Source organism: Impatiens glandulifera, chromosome 2 (genome assembly GCF_907164915.1).
Source record: "Impatiens glandulifera chromosome 2, dImpGla2.1, whole genome shotgun sequence".
Taxonomy (NCBI): domain Eukaryota; kingdom Viridiplantae; phylum Streptophyta; class Magnoliopsida; order Ericales; family Balsaminaceae; genus Impatiens; species Impatiens glandulifera.
In genome coordinates, this window is record NC_061863.1 from 12,398,219 (window position 1) to 12,417,888 (window position 19,670).

At 29.3% G+C, this 19,670-nt stretch overlaps 2 protein-coding genes across 2 annotated transcripts; one reads left to right on the forward strand and one right to left on the reverse strand.

Annotated features, from left to right (window-relative positions):
• Positions 1-4,541: 4,541 nt before the first annotated feature.
• On the forward strand, positions 4,542-5,390 carry LOC124927168 (transcription factor MYB73-like). Its single transcript, XM_047467532.1, has one exon. The coding sequence runs from the start codon at positions 4,575-4,577 to the stop codon at positions 5,220-5,222; it is 648 nt and encodes a 215-aa protein (XP_047323488.1). The 5' UTR covers positions 4,542-4,574; the 3' UTR covers positions 5,223-5,390.
• Positions 5,391-11,968: 6,578 nt separating this feature from the next.
• LOC124925488 (gamma-tubulin complex component 5-like) lies at positions 11,969-19,222 on the reverse strand. The gene is made up of 17 exons (XM_047465499.1): positions 18,971-19,222; positions 18,709-18,867; positions 18,366-18,629; positions 18,169-18,266; positions 17,356-17,518; positions 17,151-17,261; positions 15,776-16,777; positions 15,493-15,645; positions 14,091-14,190; positions 13,897-13,991; positions 13,491-13,682; positions 13,334-13,390; positions 13,051-13,122; positions 12,865-12,969; positions 12,668-12,799; positions 12,376-12,549; positions 11,969-12,280 (listed from the first exon to the last, which is right to left on the reverse strand). The coding sequence occupies exons 2-17, from the start codon at positions 18,823-18,825 to the stop codon at positions 12,110-12,112; spliced, it is 3,006 nt and encodes a 1,001-aa protein (XP_047321455.1). The 5' UTR covers positions 18,826-18,867; positions 18,971-19,222; the 3' UTR covers positions 11,969-12,109.
• Positions 19,223-19,670: the final 448 nt, after the last annotated feature.

The following is a 19,670-nucleotide window of genomic DNA, read 5'->3' on the forward strand; positions in this document are numbered from 1 at the left end:
CATGTACCTGATCGAACAATTGTAGCCCCAACACTACATCATAATCATCCAAAAGGACTACCGAAAACGAGACCATTCCTTTCTAGTCTCCAATATGGACATGCACTTCCTTCACCTCCTCGACCACCAGTTTGGCAACTGTATTCACGGACTTGATAGTCCCCCTTGTTGGGTTTATGTGGAGACCCAACGTCTTAGCCACTCCTTCATGTATGAAGTTGTGGGTAGTTCCAATATCGACTAGTGCTTTGACACGCTTTCCCTCGATCAAGGCCTCCACGAACATTGATTCTCTCTTTGTTCCTTGATTGGCTCAATGACACTAGCCTTAATAGCATTAAGAAGTTTTAGGGATCCCAATTGAGCCCCTTCTTCCTCATCGAATGACCCAGTTTCTCGAACTGCTGCAACCTTTTTATCTTTGAGTAGGCACATGAACTTTAGGTGGTTGGTAACACCACAAATGTGATAAGTTCTTGACTTACCCGATTCGTTAGTTTTCCTTCCCAAATTGTTGTTTGGCTGCCACTTCTTGGGTAGGCGGTCTCCCCCACTTTTTCTCATTGTTGTCTCTATTGAACTTTAGTCTATCCATAGACGCTTTCAACTCAATCAGTCTTAATGCAACCGCAATTGCCTTGGAGACATTCTGCACCTTAGCCCTTTGTAGTTCTAACTGTTCCCATGTCTTTAAGCCGTTAACACAGGCGAACAATGCCTCATATTCTGTGAGACTATGTAACTCGAGTATCAATTCTTGGAACTCCTTCACATACTCCTTGATGGTCATGTTGTGCACAAGTTGACTTATACGCTTACGTGCCTCAAAGTTAGCGTTCTCTAGGAAGAATTGGTGCTTGAACTCAATCTTAAAGTCTTCCCATGTTTCCATCCTTAACATACCTCGTTCAATGTCTATTTCACGCCTCCTCCACCATAATAGCGCTATCTCTATCAGGAAGAAAGATGTCGTCTGCAACTTCGTGCGATCATCAAGTATACTTGATGCCCGAAAATACCGTTCCATGTTCCAAAGGAAGTCCTCAACTTTCCTTGTACTCCTCAAACCTTTGAATGGAGTTGGCTTGGGAACATACATTCAATGAGGTGTCGCACCTCGAAGTTCCCCTCTATTCCACCCAATCCGACATTCCACCGCATCAAACCTCCCCATCATTTCTCTTCGGAGAGCATCGATCATCGCATGGGCTTCTCCTTGGATTATCTCGAGTACTTCCTGCTAGATATCATTAATCTTCCCTCGAACCAATCCTAACACTTCGTCACGAATGCTACGATTCGAATTGTTAATGATCCCCATGACCTCATTCATCAACTTTTCACCTACCTCATCCAACACCTCCACTCTATCGGCCACCACGCTAAATACTTTGAGAGCTTCTTGGTGCTCGTTCATGCCTTCTTCAAACTGGGTCATCCGCGCTTCCATGACAACACCTCTCTCGATGAACTTATCCATATTGAATCCATTGTCGTTATGTTTTCCGATCGAAACCTTAGTAATGGTAGCAACATTCAAATCCATCTTTTATAGCCTGAATGCGGAAGCACAACCTTGCTCTAATATCACTTGTCACAGGATGAAATTTGACCCGTGTGGTACTAGGCTAGATCGACTCAGATTCTAGCTATAAAGCCTTTTTAGACAATGAAAGAAGAACTTAGAAAGAGAAAGTGCTTGAGAGTAAAATTCTATTGAATGAATACTTGATGTTTACAAAGAAATACATGAGGTATTTATAGGTCTAATTACAACTATTACATTAATGATACTATCCAACTATCATATTAATTATATAATGTCCAACTACCTCATTAATGATATTCTTCCAACTACTTCATTAATGGCCAATATTTTAGGGCATGCCTTCTACCAATGATTCTAGAATATTCTTTGGGTTGGGCCTGCTTTTGGGTTGGGCATGCTTTAAATGGGTGAACCTCCCTCTTGGCTAGGAAGATTAGGGCCCCAACTAATGGGCCGTAACACATTGCTACAATTTATTTGTTAAGATAATTCTATATAATTTTTGTTAATAGAAAAAAAAATTGTAATCAAAGATTCCATAAAATCTTATTCTTTGAATGAAGAGTTATTCACGGTGAAATTTTTACGGATAACGTGTGAATGAAAAATATATTGTATTATGGTAAATCTTTGTTGTATGTGTCACGAATAAATAAAATATGCAAAAATCACTTACTTTTACATTATTTAATGATGATTAGTATTTGGAGTTTTTTTAAAAGTTTATTGATATTTACTAGGTTATGTTCCAGTTTTTAATAATTATTGAGAAGTTTGGATTAAGACAGCTAAAATGACATACCTACATATTTGAGTTATAATTCAAATTATTTTCTGATTGAATATCTAGTTGAAAAGAAATGGTCGAACTTTAAGGTGTCTTATTCGTATCATTCATAATGTTAGGATGTTTTCTTAGATTCGTTCCAGAAAGTCGATAAAATCAGTCAAAGAATTAGTCGTTTTTCTCGAGAACCTACGAACTCGATAACCTATTTAGTAACGTAGTTGTATTATATTTTTTTTACATTGTAATATTTTATAATTATGTTTAACCAATTGATATTATTTTTACTATATATATATAATTATCATGAGAATAGTCTTATAAATATAGATAAGTATAATTGAATTATTAAATTTATGTATATATATTTTTTTAAATAAGGAGAACTAGCATTACACCTCATTTTCATTCAAAACGCTTTCAGATGAAATTAAACTCGTGACTTCTTGATCTTTTAAGTCGACTCTTAGTAAATTTATTAAATTTGTATATATAATATATTCAAAATATAGAAGTTTCTTCCACACTAAATATATTATTCAGGTTAAGATGACGATTTTCATATCACCTAGTTTCAGATATGGAAATTTGTAAATTTTGTTTTTAATTAACATTCAATTGATTTTTTCTTATTATCACATTTATTTAGTTAAACTTTTTTCAAATAATTATTTATTATTATTATTAATAATTATAAACTAGATTTGTACATTTTTATTAAAAAAACATATTTAAATTTATTATGTGAATGATCAAATATATAGAATAGCATATTAGTATTAAAAGATTATCAAATAAACAAAAATAATAGGAACGAATTGAAATTAATAAAAATACTACTCAAATCTATCTGCCATAAAAATCATATTTGGTAAAAACATTAATTTTTATTAGAAAAAAACATTTCTTCATTCATTCCTTATCTAAAAAAAATACATATTTTATATATTTTCAAATAATTAAAAATAAAATAACACTTTTTAAATGAATTTATATTTATTTAAATAACTCAATATTTTTACCTAACATTTAATTAATCAAATCAATTAATTTATTAACAAACAAACCTTCATTATATTTTTAATTTTTTTTTATTAAATATTAATTATTTTATCCAATAACCAAACTTTTAATAACTCCAAAGAATTCAAATCCAAACAAAACAACTAGTATAATACAATGTTGTTTGTACCCTTTATATTTGAAAATGATTAACAATGGACATAAAATAATCCTAAACAAACAAGCCCTAAACGCACACACAAAAAAAAGTACAAACGTACCAACCTCGTTCCTTATCCATGTGTGGCTTAATGGTAATTTAACAAAATCTTTTTCAAGTAACGACAAAAGCAAAAAGAAGATCCCATTCTCACCTTCACTAGTATAATCACTCTTAGGCCTCGTTTGAATTTTAAAAAAATCTATTTTTATCTAAAATTCAACCTTCACTTCAACCATTACTTCATTTATCTCTTTTTATCTATTAAAATATCAAAATTAATCATTATTTAATTATTTAAAATTAATTTGAAACAAAAGTATTGATATTTTCAAAAAAAAATACCCAAAATTGAATTTGTTTATAAAAATGATGAAAATCCTTGATAAATCAAACTTTATAATATTTTATCCATATAAATACCGAAATATAACATCTAAAATAGTCCTTAAACTAAAAAAAAAAAAATTTAACATTTAAATCAATTAAATTTTTTACAAAACCCAGATAAATTAAATTAAAAAAAAAAACAGACCAAACAAACTTATAGGACGTGTTTAGAGGGTTTTGTCCAAAGAAATCTTATTAAATGAAAAAGTAAGTATTTAAGTATTATAATTGGTTAAACTATTATAATATTTTTTATATTTAAATATTAAAATTTAAATATTATAAAAATAAAGGAAATATATTTTAATTAATGAAACTGATGATTTGATAATTAAAATGACATATAATTAACTTTTTTATTTATTTATTAAAAACTAAATAAAATCTCATAAACATATCTAAGAAAATCACTATATAAATTTAAATAAAAAAACAAAAAATTCAGGGTGCGCATATACGCACCGGCTCCAGCTAGTAAATTCCCCCTACCATCTTAACATAACCCACCTTCCAAGAACCTCCCTTTCTCTTTCTCTCTCTATATATATCTATATATATATAGTATATATATATATAACCCAATCAAGCCCCAATATTTGACTTCATCCCACGGCCAAAATTTAAAAATGGAAGCCATTATTATCAATAGGTGTTCTTCTGATACATCTTCATCTTCTTCCGATTCATCTTCCGGCTACGAAACCAAGAATTCCGGCAAGATAAAAGGTCCATGGAGTGCTGAAGAAGACAAGATCCTGACCCGACTTGTTGACCGGTTCGGGGCACGTAACTGGACCCTAATAAGCAGATACATAAAGGGTCGGTCCGGTAAATCTTGCCGGCTCCGGTGGTGTAATCAGTTAAGTCCGACCGTTGAACATCGACCCTTTTCATCGGAAGAAGATGAGATCATAGTAGCTGCACATGGAAAATATGGTAACAGATGGGCTACTATTGCCCGGATTCTTCCGGGTCGGACTGATAATGCGGTTAAAAATCATTGGAATTCGACTTTGAAAAGGAGGGGACAAGAGTCCGGATTGGTAATGAGAAGATGTGATTTACCCGACTTGAATGTTGAAGTGGACGGTTGGGATCATTCGGATCCGGATCCGATGACGGATCTGTCTTTGGCGCCGCCGGGTATGGACGGTGGGAATCAGGGAGGAGAAGGTTTTCCGGTCGGGTTTTGGGATTCGATGAGAGATGTTGTTGCTAGGGAAGTGAGAGAGTATATGACGACGTCGTTTCAGGAAGTTTCTGGATTTCGTTAATTTGTGTTTTAATTTTATTTTTAGGAGTAATTAAATAATTAATTAATTAGTTGTTATTATCAAATGAGTCTAGCCGAAGCAGACAAAATAACCTGTATGGTAATTTGTAATCATAAATATTATTAATTACAACTTCAAGTTATAAATGTGGTTGCATTTACTATTTCACTTTGATGTAAAGGTGGGTCAATAATTTTTTGTTTTTTTTTCAAGTGACTAGTATGACTCTAAATGACATGATTTGAAACATTTGTTTTTCTTAAATTACAATCATATTGCTGAAAATAAATATGTTTATTTTATTTATATATTTGTAAGGAGGCTCCACCATTGTAGCCAAGTTTTCAAAAATTAGCTTTTTACCTTGTCGGTTCTAACCATGGATGATGATGAGCAATTAATTTCCTCTTAATAGTTCTCCCATCTTTGAATCCGAAGGCATAATGGTCCCCATTCCATTTACTTCTCTTTTATTCCACATTTATAATTTGTTATAATTTTTTTTAAATTTTTTTTCATATTCTATATGAATTATAAAAAATTGTATAAATTGAATATGATTTATAATTTTATGTTTGATATATGGTATAAGAATCTAGTATAAATTGTATAAATATTAATTTAAAATTATTATTATTATTATTTACATTTATTTATATTATAAATAATAATGTTATTATTATAAATTATTATAATATTATTATTTAATAATTAATATAATTTTAATTAAAATATTAATTATAATATAAATCATAAATTATATTTATTTAATTTAAATATTATTAATAATTTTAATAAAATAAACTTAAAATAAAATAATATATAAAATAAATAATATTATTTATAATATATATAGAAAATAATGATTAATAAAATTATCTTTATAAAAATAAATAAATATTTTTAATTAAAATATTGAATTATTTAAAAATATATATTAAATTTTATTATATATAATAATAAGTTATATAATATTAATAAAGGGTATAATGAGAAATTAAAAATTAGATGATATAAGAATAATGGTGTATCTCGTTGAACAAGTTATTATTTTCCAGTAATTATATAAGCAATTATATAAAGATATAAATTTATACGAATAATAAAAATATAATAAATATAATATTAAAACATTATTAATATAGTTTATATTATATATATATATAATAATATATAATACTACTTAATATTTGAAGAAAAAATAAATAATAAAATCATATAATAATAATGTAGCCATTAATTAACCCAACAAAACAAGTGAATTTGAATAGGAGTCCGCAAAACACCTATGAAAACAGACCTCTGCACAATACAAGTCGAGTCGGTCCCGAATTTTGGGCTGTTAAATTTTAATGAGATTATAACTCATAACCAAATGATAATCTTATTTCATCTTAAACCACCAGGCTAAACCTTTTATATTTAAAAAGAGTTAAAAAAATACTATAAATGTCTTTTTTATTTTATTTTATTTAATGGACGGCCTGGTTGGACTACCTGGAGAATTACTAGGCTTAACAGGGCCGACCGAGAACACAACACATAAATTTGAGTAAAATTTAATACGACACAGATAAAATTATTAATACGATAAAAATATATTAGTGGATAATGATATTTTGAACGAGTCAAAATACGATACGACATATATGAGAATGAGTTTCGAAGCACATGACACGAATAGAAAGTTTGACGATAGAATTGCATTAGCAAAATATGACTAAATGTAAATGTGATAGATGTCTTTGTATATTAATTTTTTAAATAAATAAATATTGTCTATTGTAAATTAATTTGAATTATCTTTGGTAATAGAGACGACAAACATCTATTTTTCTAAAAGTACCATTTTTGCATAATGTCCGAAGCTATCAAATTGTATAATTTTGGCTCTATTACTATTTATTTTCTTCTTTTAATGAGACTTGCATATTGGAATTTGGAAGAGAATATGGAAAGTAATGATGTGTCACATCACTAGTTGAAAAAAAAAATAAAGACTGAGGAGAGGTAAGATAGAGAAATTTTGTTATTTTTTCGACCAATCAGATTGCGCACGTCATTTCTTTTAAAATTATCTTCCCCAATCATTTTCTAATATTAAAATGGAAAAAAAAAAATACTAAATTAGAGTTTATAATTAAGAGACTCAAACCAAACCATAGAAAAGAAAGAGACTTAGTCAACACTGATCTTGATATTGATCTTGATGATCTATCTTTGTGCATCTTAGTGTTAGATATATAATTATTATAATTTATTTATTTTATAACTAGAAAGTTAATCGGTGATTAGAATAGATTATATAAAGAATGTAAGATTTTTTATTGCACATAGAATTAGTACATTAATTTAAAATTAAAAACAAAAAAAAATCCATTTGTATCAAATTCTAAGCTAATATTATAAATTAAAACAACTTGGTTTCAACCCGTCAATCAAGAAGTTTATAGATTTTTCTCAATTCTCAATTTTTTTTTTATTTTCTTTCTTCTTGAAAACATTTTACACAAATTCATTATAAATCTCCATAGTAAATTCATTCATTTTACTTCATCAATTGGTTTTGAATTAAATAGTTTTTTATTTTTTAATACTGAAAAGTTAGCATTACATTTCAAATTTACACTTTAATTTAGAACGTTTTAAGTGAGAATAAATCTGTAACATTTTGTTTATTAAGAATGATGGTGTATATCTATTTTAAAGTTTCGCTCTCTTCTTTTCTCCGTTTTTCTAACTAAATAGGCTTTGTTTGAGGAAGTGATTTTTTAGGATATTTTTTACTAAAATCCCACCATCATTTTATTTATTTATTAAAATATTAAAATAATTATTTATTAGCTCAAAAAAGAAGAGACAGAAAATCAAATTATTAGGATAATTTGATATTTTAACATAAAAACTGTTTTTTTAATATTTATGGAACAAGATTTTTTAGAAAAAAATCTAAAAAAATAAAAGATGGCTGCAGGTGAATTTTTGAGCCATCGATTTAATCCAAAAAGACACCTATCCATCGGAAGAAAAACTCTATTGCGGTATAGCTTTTTAAGATATATATCTAATTTTTAAAGATGAAAATTTATCCTAATCAAAAGTCTTGTATTACAAAATATATATATATATATATATATATATATATATATATATATATATATATATATATATATATATATATAAAGTAATATGAAATGAATAATTTAATGTCATGAGTAGAGCCATTCCCCCTTTCTTAACTTGTTTGAACATCTCTTCTCTTCGTACATGTCACTTAGTACGGTCAAAGTGCATTTATGCACTTTGATTCCATGAATGTCAATGAGATGGGGGGCAAACATATCAATAACAATAACAACTATAATATAAATTAAACTCATACATGTTCCTAAACTCTTACTGGATTTGAATATATATGTCTCAAGACTTTAAATTTTGTAATTTGTCAATTATATATATATATATAATTTATCGATGTTATTTGTCACGCCTTAACTTGACTTCACTCCTTAACTAAAGAGAATAAACGAATGACTTCTTAATCAATTAATTATTTTTATGAAAAGCTTAAAAGTTAACACTACACCATATGACATAAGAAATAAGAAATTCACTAAGATAATTGAAGTGACAAAAATAATTTATAAGAAATCAAATATCACAAATTCGATTCGCATCTAAAACGCAAAGTTGAGGGTGAATCATGCTAGAATCCTATAATAGACATTAAATATTAAATAATCTTGTTTAGTAAGAATTATTTAAATAATTTATTATCTTCTCACTTATTTCTTCATTATTTAATTTATCATTCAAAATATTATTGGACATAAGCAAACTTTCTAATTTAAGAAAACGAAAAAAAGATCTTTTTATTATTTACCAAATTAAGCCAAACTCAAAATGTTTTTTTATTATTAATTATATGTATAAATTGTTTGAAACATATAATAGATGAGTAGCTTAGTAATTTAAAAAAAAAAACATGATCTATTTTATTTTAGGGTTCAATTTTCTCTTAGTGCATTTTTATTTTCAATTTTGTATATTAAATTCAACTCATAATTTTTTATTACTATATATTTAAGCCTACCATAATTCGAATTTTGTTTACCATTATTATTTTTTCTAGTTTTTATTTCGTTTCTTTATCTTTTAATCGTTTATTTTTTCTAATTTTTGATTTCGTCTCTCCTTATATTTTAATCGTTTTTTATGCGTTAGGTTTGGTAGAGTTTATTCCATTGTTAAGTGTGTTTAATATCTTTATTCACTCAACTTATTTAATTTGTTTGAAAATCACGATTTTGAATAAAACCAACGCCTTAAACTTAAGGATTTATTTAATTATTAAAGGTTTTTACAATAAGACAAAAGAAAAGAAAGGGGTACAAAAATGGGTAAACAGCAATATCTATATGTGTATGAAAAATTATTAATAATATAATAATGTTAGGGTGCATGCACATGTCCATTCCATTTGAATATAGTACAATATTCACTTCAATGCATTTCTAACATGTGACTACGACCGACCGACCTACTACCTTTTTCTTTTCTTTTCTTTATTTTATTCCTTTCCATTAATTAAATCAAACATTCTTTAACTATATTACTCCATACATAATAAAAACATTTTAATTATTATTTTAAATTAGGATAATTTGTATAGTGAAAAACTAATTAATTAGTTAGGTTTATTTGTGTGAAATAATTATTTAAAATAATATATTTACAATAATAATAATAATGTATTTAGGGATGGAGGGAATAAGATAAGAGTGAGGGGACAAGAAGGGGGGACACAAAGAATCTTGTCTTTTTCTTTTGAGACTGCTATTTGACAAAAATGTACTTCAAAGTATGTTTACTCATACATTTCTTTTTTTTTTTCAATAAAAAAAAAAGTAAAAACTTGTTTTTTCAAAATATTAAATTATTTGAAGAAATATATTTTGTAATTAAGTTCAAGTATTATATTGAATAAAGTATATATCCAACAAACCCTATAGTTTTTCTTTTTCTCTAATAATCAAAATAGATTAATTGGCTACAATATAGGTTTATTCATAGATTAGGTCCTCCAAAAATTATACATTGACATAAAGTCATCAACCTTAGGCCACCAATTTGTTTTTATAAAAAAATATGTTCATCTCAAGTTTGAGCCTTTTCTATATTAAAGAAAGGGAGGTGCTTTTCCCACCACCTCCCATATTTTCACCTCCCTCTCTCACTCCTTAATTAACTTTAAAATGACATATTTATCCCTACCACCTTTATATATTTACATTTCTTATTTTATTTATTTTACTTATTTTATTTTATTTAATTATTAAGTTTTTTTATTAAATATAATTAATTAATTAATTTTTAATATTTTTTAAACTTTATTTATTTAATTAAAAATACAAAATATTATTATTTTTATATTATAATTATTTAAAATATATTAAATATAATATTATTAAGTAAAATATTATGATTAGATTAATTATTAATTATTATTTAATAGATAATTTTATTTATGAAAATATTAATAATTATTAACATTATGTTTGAATAATTATTAATATATAATATTATTAATTAAAATAAAAAATAATTATTAATATATAATATTATTAATTAAAATTAAAAATATTATGTTTGACTAATTATTAATATATAATATTATTAATTAAAATATTATGATTAGATTAATTATTAATTATTATTTAATAAATAATTTTTATAAGTATTTTAATATATATATATATAATTAATATAATAAAATATTAAATATTTATATTTTATTAAATTAGTACACATTTTAATATTTAATATATTTTAAATAATTATAATATAAAAATAATAATATTTTGTATTTTTAATTAAATAAATAAAGTTAAAAAAATATTAAAAATTAATTAATTATATTTAATAAAAAAATCTTAATAATTAAATAAAATAAAATAAGTAAAATAAAAATATATAAATATATAAAGGTGATAAGGATAAATAAGTCATTTTTGAATTAATTAAAGATTGAAGCGGTGTGAAAATATGAGAGGGGGTGGGAAAAGCAATTTGCTTAAAGAAAATAAATAATTGAGGTAAATTTTTTTATTTAAATTTATTTTTGATAATTTTAACATTAAAATATTATATTTTATATATTATCTTTTAAATATAAGTAAAAATTGCATAGCCTCCACCTGTACCCAACTCTCCATAATTAGTCAGAACTAAGTCGAACATAAATCAATAAAATTATTTTTATTTTTTCTATATGATCCATGGATATTAAAAAATTATATAAAAGTTTAAACATAATAAAAACATAAAAATAAATAAAAAAAAACATGTTACTCAACATATTATCGAGCGCATAGATCTTAAAAAAACGAATAATTATATATGAGAAACATCATTGTAATAATATTAGAAGGCATACTAATCGAATACGATTATTAAAGATTTAAGGATTTTTTTTTCCATTTAGAATATATATTTGTGCCATATCACAGATCTTCATCCCAGTTTCACATCAATTACCGAGTCAGGAATCCCAGTCATACTCAACAAAACTCTAAATACTATGGGTATTAAAAAATACACCTTTCTTAGAATAGTTGTGATAGAATATTAATTTGTTAGTGGAAAGCATAATAGAAGCAAAGATGCAAGAAATACTTTGAAGTAAAAAAATTAATAAAACTTTAAAATTCATAAAGGAAAATTTCTCTTTTAATTTTGATAACAATTTTTGCATTTTTTCTTGCAAAATCGATTATATGAGGAATGAACTTCCAATGTTTCTTAACAAACTAACATTTCGATTTTATCAAATACAACACGAAAACAACCATCATTATCCAGATTCCAGTATGTTGAAATCATTCATGTTAGTCTGGTCTAGAAGAAAATGTCTTCCCAAGCCTAGATGCGACGGTTTCAGATCCGTGAGCGTTGATCAAGTTTCCATTATCAGACATATAGAAATAGTTGTAATTGATTCTCGTAACCAAATCCGCAAGGTGAGGAAAATGTCCAACATTCAGCTTGAAAGAAAGAACCTGCAAAATCCATTCCATCCATAAGAAAGTATCGCAAAATATCCATTCCATCTAGACAATTTACCAAAAAAAAACTAGAACTCCAAGATTATTACTCTGAGAAGAAAGGCAATGCAATCATCGAACTGCTTCTCAATCCGATCAACTTCCATTTCACATCTGGCCCTAATAGTTGAAACTGCTCCCCCACTGATTAGTGTCTGCTGAATCGAATAGAAATCCAGTGCCAATCCAAGAATGGTGTTGATCCGGTTCGCAATCAGTGCCCACTGATCAACAAACAATTTACATTACAAAAAGAAAAATTGAATGTCTATGAGTCGTTTCTGTATCTGGATATGAATCAAACATGGTTTTTTTCTTTTCTCAAAATTATTGAATACTGACCAACTTATCTGGAACGACAAAGCATTGGCGTTGTATTGACAACAGATAAGCTTCGTGTACTCCCAACACTTGGTCTAGAGATCTAGCAGCTTCCATGCCTTCACATAGTTCAAGCCATGCACTATGATATACCTGTTGAATTATTTTAGTAATGATTTTCAAAAAAGGACCTTTCCTTTGAAGAAGACGAAGCTTACTCTGTCCATGACATACTGGTGAAAGGCATCGACAAAGTGTAGCAGTTTCTGCTCTACTAACCAGTGTCGCTTAGAATTGATTGTCAAAGCGCCTCTTCCTCTACCCTGGAATGATTTTCAATTTTCTATATTTTTAAATATAAAGCTCTTTGTTAAACAACCGACAACAAGGAAATGAATACGAACCTTCCACATCCACCTCCGAGTTTTATCGAGCACATACTTAGCTCGTCTGACTTTCAACAAGAAATTCATCACCTGAATTTAACTCAAAAACGTGTTCTTTTTGTCATTGTCTGGTTTTAAGTTCCTCAACTTGCATTAAAAACTTGTTTTTTTTTCTTGAATTTTTAAAAAAGACTCAAACTACTTAGCCAAGAATTAAGATTTTAAGGAACTTGGAAAAATAATGTCAAAATGAACTTTTATTATAAATTGCAAGTAATAATTATTCATGCAGCATAACTACCTGGTTATACTTTTTGATTGCTTCCGTATTAGCTATAAGTTCGAGTGGCCAAGAGACCTGTCACAATTGATAACGGGTGCTGTTAATAATAAATAAAGTTTTGTGAAGAAAAAACTCAGACATCGGCATGGTCAGTAATTAAACTCAAAATGTTAACCTTATAAGTGAATTTTAGTGAATCAAGGCCATGAATTCCAAAGCCCTGGGCACGACTTTTGTGAGATGTACTCGAAATATTATCGTCGTGACGCTCATCAGCACTGAGACCGGGGTTCTCATTGGTAATAGATACCACCAATGAATCTGATGTATTTAATAGCCCACTATCAGCTGAATTTGCAATTGATTCCTGAAATTAAATAAATCGATTAACTAACAACATTCAGGTCACGTGTTCAAACTTGGGATAAACATTGTTTTATTAGAAGCAACATTCGCGACTTAAACTCTATTTATTACAAACTTTAACATCTAAAAAGAAAAGGATAAAACTACTTTTATTCATGAAACCATTTGATCAAGATATGGTAATAACAGGAACAATAATGTGCTAAGAAAAGCACCTGTAATATCATATTCAACTCAAAATCATCGTCCCAAGTCTCACCCTTGTCAACTTTATCGAATATCACAGTCAGGAAATGATGGAGTAGATCACCTGTTCAGTGTTTCAGAGGACAATGTGAGAGATTTTCCATTTAGTACAAGCCCAAAGATATAAAGGAAAATAAATAAATAATTGATTACCATAAGATACCTGAGCCTAGCATATATATAGCACGCAACACAACAAGTTCATCCATCAGCCTCCAATCATAAAGTAACTTTGACAAAATATTCTTGCCAATATAGTCAACCTAGATTTTACAGATGCAAAAAACTTCAATTAAAATGGGAAATAAAAAATGTCTTCAGAGTTGAGGCTAAAAACCTAGATTTTCCTAGTTTGATGTTCTTGATTTTGATTTTTTCATGATTGTTCGTGATAATCAGGACATGTACTTGTTTTTGTTTGTCAGGTTGTTTCACCACGGTTCATGCGACTTTCACGTTAACTCGGAATTTATGAAAATAGAATGCACCCTTTCAAAAAAAATTATATCACTCATTATCATGGTTTGACAGCGGTAAATAGTGGGTAGATTTAGGATATGATTATAAATATAATAAAGGGCTTGATTGTAAGTAGTAGTAGATAATAGATATAAATACCTTGAATCTTTGTATTATGGAATATGTTGAATGGTGAAATAAAATGGAATATAATTTTCCCATATAAGGTCTTAGGTTATTCTTCTGTTTCTTTTGATTCTCACCCTTCTCTACTCTAAGCTATCTGGTTTGCTAGAATGATATATCATGGCTGTAAATAGTAGGGTTAAGACATGATGGTATATATATAATAAGGTGCATGATGACACCAGTTATAAAATGGTCCTAATTTAAAAATATTTTTGATTATAAATTTGGATGTGACAGATAAACTGTTAATTCATTTTTTTAATTTGTGTCATACTAAATACAGATACACCATGTTTTCTGATGTCATCCCAAATGAATCCAATGTTCTTAGGAGTTACAAAGGGATTTTCTTAGTGGATCCAAGTTGTCAAGAACCTTCACTAATGTTAATTCAATGTTCTCTAAACTAAGTTAATTCAGAAAACCCGTTTCTTTTACATTTTCCATCCAAATGTAGATCCAAATGGAATCACATTTGAAAATGGAATGTTTCTGAATTTGGTGACAGTTTCTCTAACATATCTTGATCCAGATTCAGAAATCAAAGTGTTTTCAAATGGGTCTATGTTTCTTCTGATTCTCATCACTTTTCTAACCCAAATTACATGGTTTTCTATAATGGTATGTCTTGGTTGTAAATAGTTGGGTAGGGGTAAGATGTTATTGTAAATATAACAGAGAGCATGCTTTTAAATAATAGTAGATACTATAATAGATATAGATATTTACAAATACTTGTATTAGGGAATATGAATGATGAGTTTTTCCTTCCAAAAGGTTTTAGGCCATTTTTCTCTTTATTCTCACCACTTTTTTCTACTATAGACTATCTGGTTTGCTGCACTCATATACAATAACATCTTAAACCGAAAACAACTCATTCCAATGCATAAATTACCATGGTTGGCTATATATACCTGCTTCTTGATGTTGACAATAAGGCATTCCTGTATAATAACAACAGGCAGAGGAGTTGTCTTTGGTTCAACCTTCTGAATCCAGCCAAGAATTTTAGATGGAAGAGTGCTATTCTTTTGAAAAGGTAGGACTTCCGACATGCTCAAATCCTCCTGTTTCAAAATTTTCAACAGAATCGTTTTGCTTTATTGGTCTATTTTTAGAATAAATTTAAGCATTATAAAAACATCCTAGGAAAGCAAGGTCTAATAGATGTCCAAATAACCGTATCCCATGATATACCTGAAAGCAAGGTAGCAATGTTGGGAAAGGAAACAATAGTTCTAACATCTTCGTGTCAGCCTGTGAACGAAGGAATTCAGATTCGCCAAACTGGAAACCAAAAGCATAGTTTGTTCCTTTAGATACTTGCAAAGGATTGTGATTCCCACCAAGAATAGATTCCCTTAATTTCTCATCATTAAGAGGCGGAAGAGAGAAATTTCTATACAAATTCAACGAGCTCCAGATATCTTTGTTCTTAAGCAGGGAGTTCTGACATACAGTAATCGCAGGATTTTGTGAGCACTGTGATCTCAAAAGCAGAATCTTGTCCAAATCATCTCCATATTCAGCCTTGCAGTTCCCTTCAAGAAAGTTAATATTATCCTTCATTGCAAATTCAGAAGCACCTTTTCTCTTCTCACTCAACATTTCAACCAAGAACTTATACCAGACCTTCTCTGAGCAAGTTATTACTGGAAGGTCATTTCCATTCTGCCCAACCAAATTTTTCTGGTCTACAAAGTGTTGAAACAAAGGGAAAAACGTGGAAGTAAATGATTCGTCATGCCAGAAATGCTTAGAGATAAGATCACCATTTTCGACAAGAGCGGCTAAGGACACACAGAACACCTCTGACAATGTCAACCCGTTTATGCTCCTTATAGAGTTGTTCTTGATCAAGCTGTTTTCTCTGGAACTAGCATAATCAAAGTTATCGTGATTGCCCTCTTTCTCTGATAAGGATGAAAACATTCTAGGAGCATGTTGGATCAGCTGCAATGATTTTCCTGCAGAAACTATGGATATGGCTATATCCTTCAAAAAAAGAGGACATACTTGAGCATCTCTGTTATCGTGTGTTTTTCCTTTGGCCAAGTTGGATGTAGAAATGGATTCTTTTACTGGTGCATGAATTGAAACATTGTCAAACTTTTGATACTTGATTTGTCTCAACATATAACTCTTCTCCCAGAACTCAGCCTCATCCAGTGAAATTCCTTTGTTAGCATAAAAGAACACCTAACAAGAATTCAAATTGTTGATAAGGCTCAAACATGGTTGTGACTTGTGAGTATACAACTTATAACAATTGAAAAATAGAGTTATTTGAAAATAATCTTGATTGATGAGAAAATGAATTATTAGGGTCAAATGACAAAAAATAACCTTAGTATTTGATATTTTTTTAAATGTTATAAGAATACAAATAAGGATATTTTTGGACTTTTAATGAGTGACTTGAATGATTTGATAAAAGAGTTGGATTAATCCAAATAAAGCCACATCAAAAAAAGCCCCAAATTCTTTACTCATTTCAATCAGAGAGAATCCAGAGCAAGTGCTAGAAATATCTAAGACCGATATAAAATCGTAGAATTGATTATAGATTTACCTCCTCAAAAGGATCGTCAAGGATACCTTCAAAAAGCCAGGATTCAAGACCCTCAATGTAGGGCAAAACACTGCCTACAAATATATAGAGCAGCATCCTATATGCATCCTCCTGGAATCAGAAAGATTTCGACATTGAAAAGTTAATGAATATGAAAACACTTGAAGTTAAATGCGAAGATTCCATAATAAGAGGATATTACAACCTCACCACCTTGGACAGCGCAAACTTCATTGAGCTTTCTATAAAGATGATCTAGAATATAGGCCGCCATATCTGCAGCTGGAATAGAAGAATCTGGCTGAAAATATATTTCAGGAATTGCTCCTTGAACTATTTTCAGTAAGAATTGTGCTCCAGAGCAGAGGCTAGAAGTTAAAAATCACAGTTAGATCATCTATCTCAAACATCCCAATTATAAAATGCAAGCAACTAAGAGGAAATGAAACTAATAATTATTTCAATAGTTTTAGATATTATTGTGCTTTAGTTGGAGCAAAATACTAACAGACAAATTAGTAACTCCAAAAGCATATTAAACCCTTAGTTTGTTCGCATTGAAAGGAGGTGGAGTGCTCAGCTTAAAGAAAAATGTGAATCCTTAGAGAAATGGACAAAACTTATTGAGAAAGCAAATAGAAAAACAAAATTGTATCTGTAAAAGTTTTCACATACATAAACGTTAAGAATACTCCATTTTGTGGAGAAAGATTGAGATATACTGATTTTTGTCTAATTTGAGTTTTAGATTGAAATGCTTTTGTGGTTCTTTGGAAATGATTGGTATTAGACCATAATCTCCATCTGGTTGATCTCAAGGTTTTTCCCCTTTCTTTGACTTAATCTGGTTGTTCTGTTTGTTTTAGCAATTTTACTTCTGATCCTAATTCAACCCTAAACACAACACATAAAAGCGTTTCCACATGGATATGTAAAATTTGATAGCTCAAAATGATTAATCTTCATTAATTTTGCACATAGATATTTTAACCAATCACAAAATAAACCATCCACAAACCTTGATAAAGAATTAGTCAATCCCAAGAGAGTTGGAATTGTTCCTCTATCAGAGCTCATCATATTCACCTCTTCCTTCAAAGCATTACCCCGTAATCTCTGATCAGTAAAACATTAAACAAAGTCAGCCCCGAAAGAGAAAATTCATATTCACTCATACCAAAGAAAGAAAGAACAAGAAGAGAATGCATATTATACTTTGAGCCATGCTGAAACACAGCATGTGAATGCCCTCACAGTAGGTGAAGGTGCTTTAGCAGAATTTTCCACTTTATGAATAATGATTTCCACCAGTTTTAAACATGTGGCGGCGTGCATTATTTGGTTGAGAATGGCATGAAGACTTCCTCGAGAGAGATGAGAAACGTAAATCCCATCTTTAGGAAGAAAACTATGTTTACTGTTATTCCAATCAAATACTGAACTGGATAAACCTTGCAATATATGCAACAAACCTTGCACCTGAACAAGAAACTAATGAATTAGATTTCAACTAAATGGATTCAAATTAGAATTTGTTAAAAGGCAAACGAGAGTGTACCAAATCAACTTCATTTGTTCTCAATGTGGAGATAGGCGCAGCAAAATCCATACCACTTGAAAAAACATCGTGAACCTTACTGATTAAACTTTCTGGAGCTTCCATTTTCAATGGCATAAACACTAATCGAAAATACCAAATTGAATCTCCATCTTTAACCTACAAAGACCGTTCGCAAGCGAACCCAATTCGTATTAAGATCTAAACTATCTTAAACATCTGCCCTAGAACACCAAGGGGGAGAAAGAGAAAAGGCACTGACCTACTAATGAAGATGCATCTTCTTCCCTGTCTGCAAGTTGGATCGTCTTCTTCTAGTCAGTGGAGCTGCAGTCTACAGAGAAATCTGGGTTTGTTTGTTTTATTATTTTGAAATACTTACGCCGTTGGACTGCAGCGCGAAAAGTTCCCTCCAAACGTTATTTGATTTCTCTTCTTCTTAATTGTCACCTCCGATGAGCCGCGATTCTTCCAAGTTGTAGGCAATTTTTTGTCACTGATTCCCTGGAATCGCTAAACAATAAGTACCCATCAATTGTGGGTATGATCAATTTTCTCTTTTTAGGACAAGTTTATATTTTTATTCAAAATCAAACCTGATATCTTGAACTCTTAAATCAGGATTATTTCCACATAAACCCTAATTCATTCACAATATCATTCAAAGTATACTCAACCCAAACTATCTATATTCAAAAGGAACATGTATATAGGGAAATTGGACTAAATGACCCTACAAATAAGGCAAATTGCCTCCGTGGTCACCAGATAATTGAAATTGATCTGATGACCACTTAATTTTTTTTGGACGAAATTACCCTTTTCGCGTAACGCGAAGGGACTTCGCGTTTCGCGAAGTGAGACGCTGTGAAAAGTCCAGAATACCCTTACTATATAATAAAATCCGGCCATCTTTTTTTCATTTCATTTCTTCTTCTTCTCTCTCTTCCCTTCCTCTTTTC

What these genes read in the sequence shown, in the direction of transcription:
- LOC124927168 (XM_047467532.1), top strand. Translation starts at nt 4,575, where the DNA reads ATGGAAGCCATTATTATCAATAGGTGTTCTTCTGATACATCTTCATCT.
- LOC124925488 (XM_047465499.1), bottom strand. Translation starts at nt 18,825, where the DNA reads ATGCCATTGAAAATGGAAGCTCCAGAAAGTTTAATCAGTAAGGTTCAC. An exon ending in CAATCAAAAAGTATAACCAG is followed by an intron (nt 13,123 to 13,333) that starts GTAGTTATGCTG and finishes AGTTAAATTCAG; the next exon opens with GTGATGAATTTCTTGTTGAA. An exon ending in GCATTGCCTTTCTTCTCAGA is followed by an intron (nt 12,281 to 12,375) that starts GTAATAATCTTG and finishes TGGATTTTGCAG; the next exon opens with GTTCTTTCTTTCAAGCTGAA.